Source organism: Ctenopharyngodon idella, chromosome 14, assembly GCF_019924925.1.
Source record: "Ctenopharyngodon idella isolate HZGC_01 chromosome 14, HZGC01, whole genome shotgun sequence".
NCBI lineage: Eukaryota > Metazoa > Chordata > Actinopteri > Cypriniformes > Xenocyprididae > Ctenopharyngodon > Ctenopharyngodon idella.
Window position 1 is genome coordinate 23,172,966 of NC_067233.1, and position 21,732 is coordinate 23,194,697.

General features: G+C 36.5%; 1 protein-coding gene across 1 annotated transcript; it reads right to left on the reverse strand.

The window, feature by feature from the left end:
• Positions 1-886: 886 nt before the first annotated feature.
• zgc:152774 (uncharacterized protein LOC553526 homolog) lies at positions 887-21,024 on the reverse strand. Its single transcript, XM_051918518.1, has 17 exons — positions 20,858-21,024; positions 20,693-20,765; positions 19,499-19,631; positions 19,165-19,386; positions 18,117-18,263; positions 16,502-16,658; positions 15,579-15,707; positions 15,241-15,360; positions 14,964-15,067; positions 13,486-13,659; positions 11,917-12,036; positions 9,124-9,201; positions 8,899-8,938; positions 6,406-6,572; positions 5,096-5,711; positions 2,794-3,059; positions 887-2,231 (listed from the first exon to the last, which is right to left on the reverse strand). Exons 1-17 carry the CDS (start codon positions 20,897-20,899, stop codon positions 2,081-2,083), a joined length of 2,739 nt encoding a protein of 912 aa, XP_051774478.1. The 5' UTR covers positions 20,900-21,024; the 3' UTR covers positions 887-2,080.
• Between the last annotated feature and the right edge of the window lie 708 nt (positions 21,025-21,732).

Here is a 21,732-nt window from a genome sequence, read left to right on the forward strand (position 1 = left end):
ATTGTTTTGGTTGTGCTTCGGCTTTGCGTGACTGTGGATGAATATGGTTTGCGGTACCTGTGTTTAGATCTTAAGCTGATTATCTGAAGATGTTCCCAAATGGAACCCTAAGCTCGTCCTCCGAGTCCATACTTTCGTGGCGTAATGCTGCTTTGACTGTCGGGCAGAAGTCTGCTGCGGAGCTTGGCAAAAGTGCACATCGAGGGCGCGTATTGGCCACGAAGAGGGCACTCGCGAGCACCCTTTTGAAACCTAAAATGACAAATGGGACACCCTATGGTCTCGTGGACTTAATGGACATGCGGCCATTGTAAGTCCAAAAAACCACATGAATTACGCCATTTGAGACAGGGCCACTGTAGCTATACCCATTAATAGGCACGGTACTTCCTTGAAAATAAATTCCAGCACAGTGCTATTACAACCATAATGAAATAAGCCTTCACAATAGATAATGCTTTACAATGAACTCTGTTCGAGAGCTACATATGGCAGTTTATTTGTTAAATAAAATACCTTACTCACCTGTTGGGTAATAAAAACGCTTTTACAACGTTTCAAATTCCTCAGTTCTCACCATCTCTGAAAAGCCAAACCAATGTTGATTCTTGTTTTATTACGAGCTCTGTCGCGTTCTCTTTTTGCCAGCAGATTCCTAGGAATTTGGAGATTTAGCTGCTCCATGTCATCCTTTCTCGCTCCCTGTGACAACTATCCTCTGCCACTCCCATGTGTCAAAGTAGCTGGAGCAACTTTTCTATTTACGGATATGAGGCATGCATGAGCGAATGACGTTTGTACGCAATTTCCTGTGAAAACCATCCTGTTAGGTCTATAAACACTTATAATAGGCTTACCAGAGTGAAAACACATTTTGGAAGAAGGATTGATGATGTATTGACTCATTTAATTTTGAACAAAAAAGTTACAATGTGTATCTTTAACTTGAGTTCTCCAAAAGCAAATTATTGCATAGTCATAGACAGGGCGACAAACCTTGTAATCATAGCCATGATCAGTGTTGGGGAAAGTTACTTTTAAAAGTAATGTATTACAATTTTGCGTTGCTCCCAAAAAAAGTAACCAGTTGCGTTATTTAGTTACTTTTTTATGGAAAGTAATGCTTGTTACGTTACTTTTGTGTTACTTTTTCTCATCTGGGTTGGGCTGTTTGTTTGTTTTTATAACAACAAAAAGTTCTATTTTTGGCAAAATGTAAAGGCCCTTTCATACCAGAAGTGAAATGAATAAGACTCAGGCTGATATTTTGTTGTAAATTTAAAAGTAATGCATTACTTTACTAGTTACTTGAAAAAAGTAATCTGATTATGTAACTCGCGTTACACCCAACACTGGTCATGATTGAAAGAAATGTGCCAAGAAACCTCTTACAAAAAACTAAAACAAAACACTGACTTTTAGTATGTAATGAACAAAAGTGAAATAGCTGAAAGTTCAAATAAAAGACGTGGTGTTTATTATCTGTTTGCAAAATTAGACCATCAGTGGTTACAAAATTTAAAAACTTTTATAGAAAATAATACTAAAAAATGTTTGTATTAAAAGCTGTTAAAGAACAGCAGGTTTAAATATGTACAAGCAAAAAGTTGCATGCAAATGCATGCGTTCGAGCGTTAAAAGAGCAGTGCAGCTGAAATGAAGGGCAGTGAAATGTGTGTGAAACCTCAAGCGTTTGAGACATGATTGTGAAAGTACTTTGACTTGCAGCACTCAAGAGACAGCTTGCATGCAAAATGCAAGTTATATGAATGTCATATGCATTAAATATCAAGGCTCATACACTTGTGCATATTGTTGCAAAGCATCTATGAAAATTTATCAGCTTTCAGAATAATTATATGAATGTGTTTGTGTGTGAAATGTAGCTTTAACCTGCCATATAACTTATTTTTAAAAGAACTTTTAATGCTGTGTTTTTGCATGCACCAATGCTGTGGTGACCTCTCGGTCTAAAATCTGTCCTTCAAACTTCTGCCTTCTGTTTGGCTTCAGATGAATGTTATTCGCTCCCATATGCTTGTCTGTTATAAGGCAGCCGTCTGTAATCATGGTTGAAGGATCACAGGTTGTTGGCCTGTATGATCTGATGTAGGATGCTGTCTACATCAATCGTGTCGTAGCTGATTCCCTGCATATCCAGGTTTGGTAGGATGGAGGACAATAATGCAACCACATTCCGACGGATGGACCGCAGCCTCTCCAATGTCACACTGCTGTCAGGGAGCAATGACAGAGAGATGTTCATATACTGTATACATAAAAAATACACAGTGCAGTTTGTGGTCGGTACGAGTTTTAACGTCTCTTCTGCGCACCAAGGTTGCATTTATTTGACGAGAAAAAATACAGTAAAAACAATTTAAAATAGCTGTTTTCTATGTGAATATATAGTAAAATCTAATTTATTCCTGTGATCAAAGCTGAATTTTCAGCATCATTACTCCAGACTTCAGTGTCACATGATCCTTCACAAATCATTCTAATATGATGATTTACTCAAGAAACATTTCTGATTATTATCAATGTTGAAACCAGTTGTGCTGCTTCATATTTTTGTGAAATAGAAAGTTCAAAAGAATTTATTTAAAGCATTTGACAGAATCTTTTGTAACATTCTAAATGTCTTTAATGTTATTTTTTGTTCAATTTAATGCATCATTGCTAAATAATATATATGATATGAAATTTGTGTGCATATATATATATATATGGTCAGAATATGGTAGAATATAATAAAAGTTTTCAAGTTATTTTGTTATCAGACATACACACCTGTTGTAAGTGTGGTTGGGTGTGTTGGTGCTCTGGTCTCTCCTCTCTTGTGTGTCTCTCTCTGTTTGTCTCACTCGGTTCAGCAGTTGGTCTCTCTCTGTTCTCAGCTCGGTCAGATCAGTTAACAGTGCCTGGTTCTCACTCTGGAGTTTGGCTACTGTCTTACTCCAGTAGAGCTCGTCTCTGGGACTCGTTTCTGCCTCCTGCTGGATTGGGGATGAACTGCTCTGCTGCGCAGGAGGCCTGTTTTCCTGTTCTTCTGATTTCTACAGATTGAAGGTATTTAACAAGGTTTAGTTCACTTCAGAATTAAAAATTCCTTATAATCTTCTCACCCACATGTCATCCAAGATGTTCATGTCTTTCTTTCTTCAGTCGAAAAGAAATGAAGGTTTTTGAGGAAAACATTCCAGGATTTTTCTCCATATAGTGGACTTCACTGGGGTTCAACAGGTTGAAGGTCCAAATGTCAGTTTCAGTGCAGCTTCAAAGAGCTCTACACGATCCCAGACGAGGAATAAGGGTCTTATCTAGCGAAACGACCGGTCATTTTCTAAAAAAAAAAATGTATATACTTTTTAACCACAAATGCTCATCTTGCTCTGCTCTGCGATGCGCCACGCATTACATAATCACGTTGGAAAGTACCGCGGTAGGGCGAAAAACTCCACCTCATTTTCTCCTCCAACTTCAAAATTGTCCGACATCATTGTTTTACTTTTTTTTGTAAAGGGTGTTTGACTTGGTCTTTGCACGTTTGCTTTGTAGACACTGGATTGGTACTTTAACCTACGTCACGCGTGACCTTTCCAACGTGATTACATAATGCGTGGGGCATCACAGAGCAGTGCAAGACGAGCATTTGTGGTTAAAAAGTATATAAATTATTATTATTTTTTTTAGAAAATGACTAATCGTTTCTCTAGATAAGACCCTTATTCCTCGTCTGGGATCGTGTAGAGCTCTTTGAAGCTGCACTGAAACTGACATTTGGACCTTCAACCCGTTGAACCCCAGTGAAGTCCACTATATGGAGAAAAATCCTGGAATGTTTTCCTCAAAAACCTTAATTTCTTTTCGATTGAAGAAAGAAAGACATGGACATCTTGGGTGACATGGGGGTGAGTAAATTATCAGGAAATTTTAAACTAATCCTTTAATTTTATCTGCATACATGTAAAGCTACTACATAGCAAATCTCAACTGCCCAGCTCTTTATTATAAAGTTGGATATATATACATCTGCATACATACACTTGTTTAGGCCAGTAACAGGTTTATAAATACTTCTCATTCCTAATCTATTGAAATGAGTGGTGCATGTTGTATATCCAAATGCACATTATAATGTTCTCGGTTTTTAGCCTATGCAAGTCTACATTTTTGAAGCACTGCAAAATCAAACTTATTGAACTTGCATCGATGATTGTGATAATATAATCTATTTTATTTTCTACATTAAAGTTTTTTATTTTTTAACTGCACCTCATTCTTAATATACTTACTATCATTACCGAAATCAGCAACCTCATTTCCGTAACTTATGTATCATTACCGCAACAGGTGATAATTTAATGTTTATTTTAAAAAAAATAAAAAAATAGTAGTTTGCTTTTAAATGCATGTGCAGAATCTATACAATATGTTCTTTAAGGTTTGCCACATCATTCTGAAAATATGTCAGGTTTCAATAAAATAATAAAAATACTTGGTTGTAAATGGCGGCAGGTGTTGCGGTAATGAGAAAAAGCAGTCAAAATCAAATAAAAATGTTAATTTAAAAATATATATTATTTCAGAGTTTCAAGTAACTGTGCATGACTGTTAATAATCAATTTTTAAAAACGTGAAAATGTATTAGCTTTCCTAACAGTATTGACATTTTCAGACTGTTGCGGTAATGAGATATTTTTGGAAAATATGTTCAAAAATGTGTGAAATTGTCAGTATATCTTTTAAAATTAATGATCACAAACACTTCAGACCTTGCTCTCAGTGTCTAAAAAAGGAAATTTGTTGAAACAAACATTTTTACATTTTTCATGTTTAAAATTTTTTCATGTTTGAAACTAAGATTTTGTAAGAATCACCCATATACTATATAGTAAATCTCAAGTCCTTGATTGCTTGTATCATCGCAAAATGTAACTATATTATCGTCCAACTCTAATCTATTAATGCAACAATAAGGCATGAAGATGATGAGACATAAACATTAACATACATTTTCTGTAAAGCTGCTTTGAAACACTGTGAAAATCGCTATATGAATACACATTTCTTAAACACATTTTAATTTTACCTGACAAGCAGAAAGTTCCTCGGTTGACACTGGGTTCAATCGTTCAGCATTTTGGTCACATGACACTGAACTTCCATTTTGCGCAAGTCGCTCCTCAACCGTGGTGACATCAGAAGGCCCGCCCCCTTCTGCCTCTGTTACCATGGCAACCTCCGGCTCGCGGATACCCAGGATTCTTTTTAACCGCTTCGCTTCCCGCTCCAGCTGAGCGAGTCTCTGAGCGAGAGCGGTGCGGTCTGAGCCGTCCGTCGGTAACGGTGACACGGGCTGAAATCCAGACCGGCTGAGAGGAGTGACGACCACTGTCTGAGCCATGGTCATGGAGGTGTGTGGCGAGAGCGGGTGAGGCGGGATCCTTGGCTGATCTTTGGCCATCTGTGGCCCCTGAGATGTCTGGGGCTCTACGGGGCCCTCGAGCACAGCGGCCTCGGGCTCAATGCTGTCCTCTTGAGCGGCCACATCCACTGCTGGTGACGAGTCGGTATTTGTCTCTGATACTTCATGCGTTTTGTCTGTTGTTTCTGTCTCTCCCTCAGATGGGGCGTCTGGAGATCCAGCACGGTTTGGGGATTTATTGCCCTTTTCAGTGTGTGAACATGCTTCTTTCCTTCTTTTTCTAAAAAATAAGTTAAAAAAAGTCAGATAAACCAAGATGCCATCATGCCATGGAAGCCAGAATATGATGATTCCCTTTCTGGGACCCACTAAATTATAAAAGAAGCTTTATAATTCCATGTATGAAGACCCACTTATACTGTAAAAAAGAAAAAGAATATTTTAAATATGTGTAAAAAATATTTACTTTTTTAATAAGTTATAAAGTGTATTTAGTTATATTTAATAAGTTAATCACTATCTTTTATCTACCCACCATCATTAATAAATCTGGTATATTTTAACTTTTATTTATTTTTATAATTTTTTTTTTTTTTTTTTTTTTTTACATTTTTACACAATTTTTCTCTTGAATAATAAAGCAAAATTATACATTTTATATATATATATATATATATTAAAGTATTTATTTATTTAATTATTTTAAAAACATTTTTAAATGTACTTTTTAGAGTTTTATATATAGTTCAATATATTTTTTTATTTAATTTAATTTAATTTTTTTTAATTTAATTTAATTCACAGAGGGTCAGGCATTTGTCAAGCCACAGTAATACAAGAATGTTTGTTAAGTATGTTACATGAAATCTAATACATTGACTGAGCATTTGCATATGTATTTGTGTACTAGCTTCCGGTCAAAGAGACACCACTAGTGCATGTAAATGTCTGTGTTCTCTATCTGTCTATCAGACCTCGGGGAAGGTGAAGACTCTTCCTCTTCTGTGGCAATGACTTGGACTCCATCCTCATCTGTATCCTGTGCATCTGTCGTCATGACAACGGTGACCTCATCCTGTTTGCTCACTGATGTAGGTTCAGATAGTCCTCTACAGAGAAGTCGCACTGGGCTTTTAGTCATCTACAACACACACACACACACACTTAATATAGTCTGATGTGAGAGCAATGTGTCAAAACCAAAATGAGAATAGAGTTTCACATTAATGTAGATAATTTCTATAAATGCCTCTGTATGGCCACAAAGAAAGAAGTGCAGCCATGAGAACCAACTACTAAAACACAGTTTCTTATTTCTTATTTAAATGCAGCTGTTCTTTTTTTTTATATAGAAATAGGGTGGTTTATAGATGCATTAAGTATAAATGTATTTATTGTAAGTATTTATTATACATATATTAAATACATAAACTTATATATATATAGTGCTGTCAAATCGATTAATCGCGATTAATCACATCTAATGTAAGTTTGTAAATGTGTGTGCATATATATATATATATACACACTTTTACAAACTTATGTAATACGCCACAGTAATACAACAACATTTAAGTATGTTAAATAAAAAATCTAATACATTGACTGAGCATTTGCATATGCATTTGTGTACTAGCTTCCGTCCTAAAGATGAGCGACGGTTCTTGCTTCTCAAACACCACTAGTGCATGTAAATGTCTGTGTTCTCTATCTTAGAAGATATATATATATATATATATATATATAGATAGATATACACCGATCAGGCATAACATTATGACCACCTTCCTAATATTGTGTTGGTTCCCCTTTTGCTGCCAAAACAGCCCTGACCTGTCGAGGCATGGACTCCACTAGACCCCTGAAGGTGTGCTGTGGTATCTGACACCAAGATGTTAGCAGCAGATCCTTTAAGTCCTGTAAGTTGTGAGGTGGAGCCTCCATGGATCGGACTTGTTTGTTCAGCACATCCCACAGATGCTCGATTGGATTGAGATCTGGGGAATTTGGAGGCCAAGTCAACACCTCAAACTCGTTGTTGTGCTCCTCAAACCATTCCTGAACCATTTTTGCTTTGAGGAAGGGCGCATTATCCTGCTGAAAGAGGCCACAGCCACCAGGGAATACTGTTTCCATGAAAGGGTGTACATGGTCTGCAACAATGCTTAGGTAGGTGGTACGTGTCAAAGTAACATCCACATGGATGGCAGGACCCAAGGTTTCCCAGCAGATCATTGCCCAAAGCATCACACAGTCTCCGCCGGCTTGCCTTCTTCCCATAGTGCATCCTGGTACCATGTGTTTTCCCCGGATAAGCGACACATACGCACCCGGCCATCCACGTGATGTAAAAGAAAATGATTCATCAGACCAGGCCACCTTCTTCCATTGCTCCGTGGTCCAGTTCTGATGCTCACGTGCCCACTGTTGGCGCTTTCGGCGGTGGACAGGGGTCAGCATGTATTCTGACACCTTTCTATCAGAACCAGCATTAACTTCTTAAGCAATTTGATCTACAGTAGCTCGTCTGTTGGATCGGACCACATGGGCCAGCCTTCGCTCCCCACGTGCATCAATGAGCCTTGGCCGCCCATGACCCTGTCGCCGGTTCACCACTGTTCCTTCCTTGGACCACTTTTGGTAGATACTGACCACTGCAGACCAGGAACACCCCACAAGAGCTGCAGTTTTCGGAGATGCTCTGACCCAGTCGTCTAGCCATCACAATTTGGCTCTTGTCAAACTCGCTCAAATCCTTACGCTTGCCCATTTTTCCTGCTTCTACACATAAACTTTGAGGACAAAATGTTCACTTGCTGCCTAATATATCCACCCACTAACAGGTGCCGTGATGAAGAGATACTCAGTGTTACTCACTTTACCTGTCAGTGCTCATAATGTTATGCCTGATCGGTGTATATTTATACACATACTTCATACACACACACACACACACACACACACAAACTTTTATGTTGGGTGCGATTAATCGGAATTAATCAATTTGACAGCACTAATCTAATCTAATCTTATCTATCTATCTATCTATCTATCTATCAGATAAAATAGGGTGGTTTCTAGATGCATTAACTATAAATTATTTATTAAAAACAGATTATATTTATTTATTTGGCCAGACTGCAGTTAAACTATAAATTATGAGATGCTTGGCAAAATACAGTATCAAAGTACTGGAGTTTCCCTGACACTGACACACACACAATTTATGTTTGCATAGGCAAAGCTCCCACATTCATGCTCGTACAGGTTATTTGTCATGTCTGTCACATGCAAAAGATTGCCACACGCAACCTACAGAAAACTTTTATACAGACCAAACACACACTCAGTCAACAAGCCCACAGTGACTGTGATCACACCCTGACACTCGTGAGAAGTCAGAAACCAAAGTTCCTGTCCTTAGAAATGAGTACTTCCTCATCTGAAACAGAAATAGAGGTGTATACCTCCATAGATCTTCCTCTTCTCTTGACTGAGGCATGTTCCCTGCGCAGAAGAAAACAGACAGCAGTTTAAAAACACACACATACACACACACACACACACACACACACACACACACACACACACACACACACATTAACAGTATTGTGTTCATACTCCAATTTCAGGATGTGGATGTGGAACCACACCATTAGTGTAAAGTTTAGAGATATTTATACTGTCTTAACTGTTTTTTGAATGTTTTTTCATAGCTGGGTGATCTGACATCAGCATTCTCGTCCGTATCCTCCGGTAACAAACAGCTCCTGAACAACAAAAACCCAAGAATAAATAAGACACGCTTTGGAATATAATATTATTGTGCGGTTTAGGACATACTATGCTGTACTGTTCAAAAGTTTGGGGTCTGTAAGATTTAATTTTTTATTTCTTTATTTTTTTTATGAAATCAATACATTTATTCAGCAAGGATTCGTCAAATTGATCAAAAGTGACAGTAAAGACATTTATAATGTTATAAAAGATTCTGTTCAGATAAATGCTGTTTTTTGAACTTTCTATTCATCAAAGAATCCTGGGGGAAAAATGTTTCTACACAGTTTCTACAAGAATGTAACTGTTTTCAACATTGATAATAATCATAAATGTTTCTTGAGCAGCAAATCATCATATTAGAATGATTTCTGAAGGATCATGTGACACTGAAGACTGGAGTAATGATGCTGAAAATTCAGCTTTGATCACAGGAATAAATTACAGTTTACTATATATTCACACAGAAAACAGCTATTTTAATTTGGAATAATATTTCACAATATTACTGTTTTTACTGTATTTTTAATTAAATTAATGCAACTTTTAGGAGGAAACGTCTTTAAAAAACATTAAAAAATCTTAATTGTCCAAACTTTTGAATGGTAATGTACAGTATGTTTTCTTCCTGAGTACAGTATGTAGTATGGAATGATAAGCATTAGACAATCTCACTAAGTTGCATGTTTAATATTTCAGCGATTTAGCATTTCAGCCAATCAGTTAATTTTTTTGGAAATAAATATAGTTATTTTCTACAACCCGAATTCCAGAAAAGTTGGGACGTTTTTTACATTTGAATAAAATGAAAACTAAAAGACTTTCAAATCACATGGGCCAATATTTTATTCACAATAGAACATAGATAACATAACAAATGTTTAAACTGAGAAATTTTACAATTTTATGCACAAAACAAGCTCATTTCAAATTTGATGCCTGCTACAGGTCTCAAAATAGTTGGGACGGGGGTATGTTTACCATGGTGTAGCATCTCCTCTTCTTTTCCGAACAGTTTGAAGACATCTGGGCATCGAGGTTATGAGTTTCTGGAGTTTTGGTGTTGGAATTTGGTCCCATTCTTGCCTGATATAGGTTTCCAGCTGCTGAAGAGTTCGTGGTCATCTTTGACGTATTTTTCATTTAATGTTGATCTAAAACCTTTATATACCTTTCAGCATTCATAGTGCCTTTCAAAACATGCAAGCTGCCCATACCGTATGCACTTATGCACCGCCATACCATCAGAGATGCTGGCTTTTGAACTGAACGCTGATAACACGCTGGAAGGTCTCCCTCCTCTCCTCCTCTTTAGCCCAGGGGATACGAGTCCATGATTTCCAACAAGAATGTCAAATTTGGACTCGTCTGACCACTGAACACTTTTCCACTTTGAAACAGTCCATTTTAAATGAGCCTTGGCCCACAGGACACAACGGCGCTTCTGGACCATGTTCACGTATGGCTTCCTTTTTGCATGATAGAGCTTTAGTTGGCATCTGCAGATGGCACGGCGGATTGTGTTTACCGACAGTGGTTTCTGGAAGTATTCCTGGGCCCATTTAGTAATGTCATTGACACAATCATGCCGATGAGTGATGCAGTGTCGTCTGAGGGCCCGAAGACCACGGGCATCCAATAAAGGTCTTTGGCCTTGTCCCTTACGCACAGAGATTTCTCCAGTTTCTCTGAATCTTTTGATGATGTTATGCACTGTAGATGATGAGATTTGCAAAGCCTTTGAGGAACATTGTTTTTAAAGTATTCCTCAATCTTTTTACGCACTCTTTCACAGCACTGCCCATCTTTACTTCTGAGAGACTCTCTAAGACATCCCTTTTATAGCTAATCATGTTACAGACCTGATATCAATCAACTTAATTAGTTGCTAGATGTTCTCCCAGCTAAATCTTTTCAAAATTTCTTGCTTTTTCAGCCATTTGTTGCCCCCGTGCCAACTTTTTTGAGACCTGTAGCAGGCATCAAATTTGAAATGAGCTCATTTAGTGGATAAAAGTGTAAAATGTCTCAGTTTAAACATTTATGTTACCTATGTTCTATTGTAAAATAAAATATTGGCTCATGTGATTTGAAAGTCTTTTAGTTTTCATTTTATTCAAATTTAAAAAACGTCCCAACATTTCCGGAATTCGGGTTGTGTTTTTAAGCCAGTTTGGTTAAAAAAAAAAAAAAAAAAACTCTTGGCAGTCAGATCAAATAACAAGTGAAGAAAAGGAGTGTGTTTGGAATGGAATACTAGTGTACTACTTTACTGTGTTTCAAAAAATAGTATGTGAAACATAGATGTGCTATGTTGTCACATGACCTCATTGTTTATCACATGATCTCATAGTGTTGCATGTTAATTCGGCAAGCAAAGTCCAGTTATCTCTGAAACAAATGTTATTTTGCATTTTTTGTCCTTAAGGTTTTGTCAGTTTAATTAGTTAAGTCATGATAGAGATAAAAAACAATGCACATAATACTTCCAGTTCATTTGTCACATGTCAGGTCAAGAGCATTGCATTGTGGGATACACTACTTCATTCACATATTGTGCTCTGGTTGAATGCAGGATCATCCGGGACGGGTACTTCATGTTTGTGCATGGACCGTGAATTTGCTAATTGCAAACAGTAAACATAGTGAAAATATAGCATGTGTAGCATACTAGTTTTTCGTTCGGAATCAGATGGGCACAGACTCACCGTAAGCGTGGTACCGGGTGCATGCAGCATCTGAACGGATCAGGAACGCTTCCAGCAAACAGGTGAGTGGTGATTCCTCTCCATTTCAAACACTCCTCACACTGAATCCACGTCACATCCCTTATGACAGAAGAAAGCCATTAATACACCAGCTGTTCAGAAGTTGTTCTGTGGAGATATTTCAGTCATGAAAGAGCTTGACGGCAGCAGGTTTGTTCATATGTTGAAACAGAAAGTAGGGGCTTGTCTCTTTTTCAAAAAAGCCACTAGCCTTTAGTTCAGCCATGATTTATTGCTTGTCAAAGGCAGGTGGAGCTTCAGGAATTACATATTTTTATAGACCAAAAACGAGTTGCATTTTAGCACTATCAGTTCCATCATCCTGAAGTCAATGGGTTTTTTGAATGGTTTTTGGTTAAATGTAAAAAATCCCTTGTGATTTTTAAAAAAAAAAACTTTCTCTGAACATTTTTGTGTTTTTTAATGTTCAATGTTTTTTTTTTTTTTTCTTTGTTATGTGAACATTCAGGAAACATTACATTTTATCATTTTGCAAATATTATGCGAATGTTACTTTATAATGTTATCTGAACGTTCCGAAACAAGAAAAGGAAAAACGCTCTATGGTCAATGTATATGTTTTTACGCAAACGTTCTGAGAACATTATTAAAAATCAGATAACTTTGAGCAAACGTTCTATTAACGTTACTGTTCATAACTCTGAGAGAACTTTGGCAGAATGTTAGGCAAAGTTCTGAGAACATTATTAAAGATAACTTTTGAGCTAACGTCCTATTAACGTTACCGAAAGAATGTTCGTTCATAACTTTGAGAGAACGTTCTGAGAACGTTGCTGGGCTGGTCCAGCACAAGCTCTAACCAGCTTGGACCAACATGGAATTCATGCTGGTTTATGTTCGATTTTTCAGCAGGGAAGAGAACCAGGGTGATGCAAATGTCCGGGTTGGCCTGCAATAATAGGTCATCACTGCAGCACTTTATTCACAGAGGGTTTTGCTGAAGAAACCTGTTTTTCCTTTGATGGTGTTTGAAAACTATTCCTGTATTCTGATTAAGTCTTTGCAAGAATCATCTAAATTGCAATGCTAACAAAACAGCAATTTTGATTTCATGGGAACTTTAATGCAAATGTGTGATCAATCACGTGCGTCGAATTGTTTTATCTGCTGCATGATTTACTCTTAGACATCACAGATGTACTGCTGCTATAAACCACGCTATTGCTTTAGCCGTGTGATTAACAGTTCCACATTTCTCAGCACCGCCCACCTGCATTTAACAGCTCGACTCGACCTCTGCCATCATAAGACATCACACTTTTTTTCTGTGATGCACGTATGTGCGAGGTTTGTGGTCTAACAGACAAATAGTCAGTTTTTAGTAAGCTAAGTTGCACCATCTCTCATTTTTTACCCACAAACCCACGTTTCAGTGAGGCCGGTGCTATTCCGGCCATCTGACTGACAGATGGCTAAACTTGCACCAGCAGAGCAAAGCAGGTATGAGAAAACTGTAGTGTGAAAAATTTTGGAGGAAAACAATCATACACTTCTTCTTCTTCCTCCTCCTCTTCCTCTTCATCATCCTCTTCTTCTGTTTCTTCAGTATCACCTTCTTTGCTTTTTCTCTCTAAGGCTTGAAACTCTCTCTCTTTGGCTTTCTTTTCCTTCTTTTCACGCCAGTAGTCATTCAGTTTAAGGCCAAGAGCAGCTAGTGTAAGTCTATGGGAAAAGCAGGGGAAAAGCGCAGTTAAAAATGGAAATGATTAATACAAAAATGCAATTAAATATATGTATACATTAAATATAAATGTATGTGCAATTAGTGCTGTCAAATACATTCATCATGATTAATCGCATCTAACATAGGTTTGTGTATATATGTGTATACACACATATGTGTATATGTATAATATGTGTATATATATATATATATATATATATATATATATATATATATATATATACACACACACACACGCATATTATATATTTCTAAACTTTTATATTAGATGTGATTAATCGATTTGACAGACCTAGTATATATATACAATTAAAAATATTTTCTATGAAATTATAATATATTTTGTATATTTTTTTTTAAATATTTTCATTTTATTTTTAACATTTAAAAGTTGATCAGAACATATTGGTTGCATATATATGTATGTATATATATATATATATATATATATATATATATATATATATATATATAGATCACAACATACCTGTTGCATATAGATTATAAAAATTTTATATTAAATATATATTAATTTTTATATTTTACTTTTAATATTTTAAAGTTGATCACAACATACCTGTTGCATATATATTATAAATATTTTAAATGAAATATATATTATTTTTTAAATATTTTTATTGTATTTTATTTTTTATATTTTAAAGATGATCACAACATATTTGTTGCATATATATATATATATATATATATATATATATATACACACAATTAAAATATTTTATAATATATATTAATTTTTATATTTTACTTTTAATAATTTAAAGTTGATCACAACATATCTGTTGCATATATTATAAATATTTTACATGAAATATATATTATTTTTTAAATGTTTTATTGTATTTTATTTTTTATATTTTAAAGATGATCACAACATATTTGTTGCATATATATATATATATATATATATATATATATATATATATACACAATTAAAATATTTTATATTAAATATATATTAATTTTTATAATTTATAAAAATTAATCAATTAAATAAAATTATACTTTTTTTTATAAAAAAATAAAATAAAACAAGAATGTACAGACATTTCTTTGACTTATATTGTTAACTCTGTACTTAAACCCATTGTTTTTGATCAGTTATCAGCTATCAGAATATCAGCTGTAGAATAAAATCATTTCTCTGAGGCAGCAGATTTGAATTATGTGAGAATGTCAGTCCGACATTCAAATCAGGAGCTATCTGAGCCGGCTGCCACTGGTGTAGCGTGAAAGTTTGTGGAGAGCTGCTGAAATGCACCTGTACTCTTTGGTGTACTCAAAATCCTGCTTGTTATGAGCAGGCTTGAGGAAGTTACACTCAATCACTCCGATGACCCCGACCCCTGACCTTTGACCTGATGACTTAAAGGAGAGAGAAAGGAAGTGATGAGTCAAACACAGTGAAACGTCCACCAAATGGCAAGTTATTGTTTTAAAAATCTAGGGTTTTTTTCACAATATCTGTGGAGTCTTGAGGAATGGATAATAATAAAATGAAATGTATAACAGGCATTTTAGATTAATGATTACAGTACCTTGATTTGGCAGCCAACTTTCTCATGAGCCTTTATCAGTCTGTTTTTATGGTACATCATAATTCCATAGTGCTCCTTGTTTTTCCGGTTGAATCCAAAAGTTATTTTCACTCTCTCGTTCTGAGCAGTAGCATTTAAAGAAAACTTTAATGTCCAAATGAGCTGGACTGGGGAATGATGTGAAAAGACATAACAAATAAATCCAAACGAACAACAAACAACATTCCCAATGGTATTTCCATTTTCAGTTGATTTTTATAACCTGCTTTGGATGTAAAACACAGAAACAGGTTTTGAGGGAACTTTAACTTCAGGTTTTGAGGGAAGTGTAAGGATACAATGAATTGGGGTTTATAGACATCATTCTCAATCATGGACAAACTCTTGGCAACCAGCTTAGTCTGAACTTTCTTCTGTCTCAAAATGATCTGAATCCTGGGCTTCAGGTAAAGTATACTGAGATACGCCTGCAGTGACAGAGAGAGGAAATATATTTGTGTTAGTGTTTATGTTTAAGTCTCGTCTGCATTGATCTTAAAGGGCTCATATCAAACTGTCCTTGATCTTGAGATAAAACATATTCAAAAGTTCCTTCCTGGTCCAAAAAAAAAAAGCATTTACAGAAACCAAGCTGCAAAAACGACTTGTTCTGAATAGGGTTGGGCTAATAGACGGCTGACAGACATCACAATGTTGAACCTGCATCGTGATTCCCCCAACCAAAAATTGCCAAATGAATTATAAGCTACTGCATGTTTTACACAAACTAAACCACCGACATTCAAATGGTGGATTGCGGTCCGCATCCGGACCCCGGCATGTTTCCATCCGGACCGCCAATGAAAAAATCCTATTGGGTTTTTGCTGAGGTAACCAGGGTGATGCAAACTTACAGGTCAGCCTACAAAAATACATCATCACTACAGCGCTCTATTAGAAGAAATGGACTGTAAGCTCATTTCGCATGTGAAGACAGTGTTTACATTTGTGGAGAATATTTTGTACCTCAGGTAAAAAAAAAGTAACTAATAATAATAGTCTATGATTTAAAGATTATAGCTCTGGCTCATTATCTCTGCACCACAAAGTTACTTTACAGTCTCAAAGTTCACGATGTGACACTTTATTAACATTCTCTCAGCTCCACCCAAAATGTACACACACACACACATTTGCATTCACACTGTAAAACAACCACAGGCCATAAATATCAGGAAGTTTCTCGCTCTGTTGGCCATCCCTCTCTCTCATTCTCACTCACTCTGAGAGAAAACTCCATCTCAGGAACGCTGTTACTGTCTCTGCGCTGCCTGTAATCTCTCCTCCATTTTCCCTGCGTCTCCTCCGACCGGATCTCTGGCAGACGGATGTCTTCTGCATCGGTGTCAAAGTCAAACTCTGGCTTTCCATCTTTATTTCTGTCAGATAAAATGATAAAGATTAGATTTCCAGATTAGACTTCCATCATCCCAAGCCTCTATTGCTAATTTCAAAGCGTAATTTTAGAGCTAGTAATGGAGGCTTGAACCATTTATAGCAGACTAATGCAGTTATTAATGCAGGTATTAGAGAGAGAGAAAGAGAGAGAGATTGAGTGTGTGACCTGAGTCTGTGCGTCTCTCAACAATGTTCGACAGCAGCGTCTCTAATAATAGCGAAACTGTAAGTTTATCTGCTTCAAGAACAGCACTGTTATTACCTCGCTAGTCAGAAATGTCATGTAGCTTTTAAGTTGATAAACTATTTTACTGATGAAATCGTCAGATCAGCGCTTACAACATGTTTCTGTGTGAGTGTGTGTCTGTACTGTAGTGTGTGTGTGCGTTTGAGAGGGAGAAAGAGAGTATGTGCTTTCCGTACATACTAAAACGTCATTTTGTGGCAAAAAACATGGAACTAATTTGTCGTTTTTATCCTATTGTTTACTATATTTATTTGCTTGGTCAGTGTCGTTGTGGGTTTTTAGTTCTTTTGCTGTTGTAGTCTATATAAGGACCTTAGGAAAATAACTCAAATCATTTGGTGAAGTGATATGTACATATAATGTGGTCAAGACCTGCCTGGAACTACTTTAGCCGTGCGTTTCCCTGAAAATAATTGCACACTTTAGAACGTTCATTAACCAATCAGATTCAAGCATTCAACAGCCCTTTCTCAGTTGCTCAGAATTTGATAAAGCATAGCTTACTTGACTGTTGCATTTAATCTAGCAAGGAAGGTGTCAAATAAACACTGGTACTAGTCTTCTATGCACGTCTTCTTTTCTCTAGCTCGCTTTTTTTGCTAGTTATCAAAGAAACCTGCCATTGTATACTATAAATATTGCTGGCTCTTCGACAAATGACTTTTGTTCCTCTTTTGTAAGTAGTTTTGGTTTAAAGCATCTGCTAAATGCGTAAATGAAACATCTAACACAAAATCTACCTTCAAACCAAACAACAGCAATCAGTAAAATACAGTGAAAACTGTAAAAGATAAAAGCTAGTAAATTTGCTTCAATAAAATAAAAATCAACATAAAAATATGATTATACAATGGGCAGTTGCGTATCTGATTGCTTAAATATGGTATTTGTTATAGTTGAGAGAATTATATGCTTTTTGGGTGATTAAAATAACTTAATTTGTTAAACTAAGCAGCTCAGGGTTATATTCAAAACAAACACAAATCAGGAGTGTGTTGTTCTGACAGAGTCAGTGCACTTGCCTGTGCGCAACATTCAAATCACATGCAAATTAATGATGAGACTGAACATAATGGCTCTACTGTCTGCATTTGCTCTGTAACATCTTCATCTTCATCATTACGACTGACTACTTCCATGCAACTCTGGCAAAGTAGTTAGAAAACTAGCATGTAAGAGCTGTGCCACAGACCTGCGGATGTTCCAGATGAGTATCTTGGTTCCTTTCTTGCCCTGTATGGAGTCCAGCTGCTCTTGTAACTCAGACTCGCTCTGGAAGAGAGAATATTTCAGGATGGCTCTCAGACTCGCCTCCGAATCCTCCGTTACCACCAGCGTCTGTGAGATGGGAGTTAAGGGCGATGTTTTGTGCTACTGAGGATGGAGATGAACATCTGTTTACAGTCTCTATGAATAGAGTACATACAGAACACATGCATGCAAAACAAATCCATGCATCATATTTTTCTTTAGAATTGCAAACAGAAACATGTGTTTAAAGGGTTAGTTCAACCAAAAATGAAAATTCTGTCATTAATTACTCACCCTCATGTCGTTCCACGTCCATAAGACCTTCGTTCATCTTCAGAACACAAATTAAGATCTGTTTGATGAAGTCTGAGAGGTTTCTGTCTCTCCATAGACATCCAACACAACCTCCACTCCAAGGTCCAGAAATTAAAGTAGTCCATGTGACTCCAGTGGCTTAAACTCAGTTTTATGAAGCGACGTGAACATAATTTACCACTTTATTTACAAAATAATATTATCCAAAGTGTGTTCACACAACAATGTCAGCTCTCGCGTGAACACAAAACGCATGCGTTGAGATGCTCTCATGAATGCGCGTTGCAAATCAATATTTTTGTAAGTAAAGTGGTAAATTATGCTTTTTTGCGCAAACAAAGCACCCGCATCGCTTCATAAAACTGAGTTTAAGTCACTGGATTCACATGGAGTACTTTAATGGAGTACTTTTTTTCCTACCTTTCTGGACCTTGGAGTGGTAGTTGCGTTGGATCTCTATGGAGAGACAGAAACCTCTCAGACTTCATCAAAAATATCTTAATTTGTGTTCTGTAGATGAACGAAGGTCATACAGGTGTGGAATGACACAAGGGTGAGTAATAAATGACAGAATTTTCATTTTTGGGTGAACTAACCCTTTAATTGGTTGAATGTTGAGCTGAGAGATCCATTCTGAATTATAATAATTAGTATTTCTGCTGAACAGAAGGATATTGGTCTGTTGGTTGAACGGGGCGATGGGTACGATCACAGCCTGAGCTTTAATAGCCTGTAAGAAGCTTTGAGACAGCATGCCTACGCTCTGACAGCCGCCGTTCTTGGTGAAGATCAGAGCATCGCGGCCCAGACGCATCGAGCCCGATTTAAATCCATTTCCGTACACACCGATGGGCTGATGGCTGCTTTTACTAGAGCCTTTCTCTGTGAACCCAAAACTGCAAAGAGAAAGAAAGATTCACCTTCACCACCCTTAGAAATGCTTACAAAATGAACTGCTTAACAAGATGCATGATTTGAGGCGTCACTGGTGTGGGTGTTTTAACGCACCTGAGCATTTTGTGCAGTTTATTGGGCGTCATACCGCTGCCATTGTCCGTAAAACTGAGGCACAGCTGTTCTCTGAGCGTCACGACATCTATCCAGATGTTCTTGGCTGTGACGCCCGGGTCAGATGCATTATCTACGATGAGAATTTGGATTATTCAAATCATTTGAGAAAAACGTATACTGACATGCACAACGTTTGCTTTACTTTTTTCTTTCGCAATGCAATTTGACATAAAAATCACTTTCCTTTTCTTCTCTTAAACTGCAAGCAGTTGCAAAAATGCAGAACTCTAAATTTAACTTATAGCCTACAACCCAAAACCAGACACACAAGCCGTTTAACAGGATGTAGACAAGAAACTGCACGCGTATTAAGACGGATTTAGTTAAACCTCATATCTTGATTATTAAGTGATCAAAGACAAGCACATTTAGAAATGTTTCCACCATCATCTCCATGTTATGAACGCCAGTTTCCTGTCTCTAACGGTACTGAGATCCGATCCTGAAAGTGTCACATATTTCCATCAGCCTTAACCATAAACCATCTATCGTAGCAGAGAAACCACAGGTGTAGTTCATCACATTAACTGTCAACGTGTCTCACTTACATTTCATAACACAAAGTGACAACACTAGCTACATCTATTGTTTCAGCAAACCCAACAAACTTCTGCTGTGTTTGTAAAGTGTGCTCGTGCATCTTTATTTACATTAATGCAACTTACTTTAATATCTTAATGCGTTAGATGCATTTATACAAACGGGCTTACAGGATTACGTTTGTATAAGTTGATGCATTCGCTGGGACACGAACCCAAGATCTTAGTTTTGCTTTACAGCAACAGAAATGAGTTTGTCATCAAATGCAAAGACATCCAGACATGTTTATGTGTCCAGATGCTACGCAACCAGTGTACATTTGAAACTACAACCGAAACGTAACATTACCGCGCAAAATGCATGATGTGTGTTGCGTTTTAACATCACGCCATTAATTACGATTAAATCATTATCTATCTTTGATTGTAGACTCCATCATGCGAGCTGCAACAGGTGCGAAAAGGTCTATCCAGTGATGTGTGCGTTTATTGTCTATGAGATTTGGCGGAAGTTTAAACCGAAAGTATCACAGGTTCCTTACAAAACAGAGTTTTTCCTTCGAACACGTAAATGCATTTGTGTTTAGCTCACCGATGAGTTCAGCGACCGCACTGAAGGGCCATGTGTGACTGGTGGAGTTGCTCTCCAGGTACGACGGGCTCATCTAAAAAAACAACATTACGCAATATATTAATCGTAAAGTACATGGTAGTGCGTGAGAAAAGACTTTTAGAGAAGATAAGAAAGAGTACACACAGAGCTCAGCCGGATCCCGTGTTCGCTCAGTCTCGCCATCATGAGGGTGAAAACACACGTCAGATGAGAAGAGATGCAGATGGTTCATTCTTCATCCGTGCAGCACGAGCGCTTCCTCCTTCAGTGTCTGTGTGTCTTTGTGTGTGTGTGTGTGTGATGTGACACTCCCATCCAGAGCTGCACAGAGCACAGCTTGATCTACAAAGGGGTTTTTCTTTTGAGAGCTGATGTTTCCTCTATGTTAATAAGATCAAAATGGATATTCACAAATTTGAATCATATAATTATTAATGTTTTGGAATTTGGAATATATATATATATATATATATATATATATAGTATGTATCACATTTGTTTTTATTATATACAGTCAAAACAAAAATTATTCAGACACTAGATATATTCTATATATATATATATATATATATATATATTTTTTTTTTTTTTTTTTTTTTTTTTTTTTTTTACTAGTGGGTGCAGGACACTATAGTTGAGGATAGCAAAATAAAGTAAACTGTGACATATTATATCCAAAAATTCTTCATACAGTGGACTAACAGTAAAATTGATAAAAAAAATTTGGGACCAAAAATTATTCAGACACTTTGACCTGACCATGTTCTGCTTAAGTGTTATCTGACATAATTAAGATTAATTTTTTTCTGACACAGATTAACTCTGAGATCTTGTCATATTTTATTACCATTTTTTAAACTATAGTGAATAAACTGTATTAATGAATGAAATGTTCAAGCTGTCTCAATAAATTTTGGTTTGACTGTGTGTGTGTGTGTGTGTGTGTGTGTGTGTATATATATATATATATATATATATATATATATATATATTATTATTGAAAATTTATTTGATTTTCT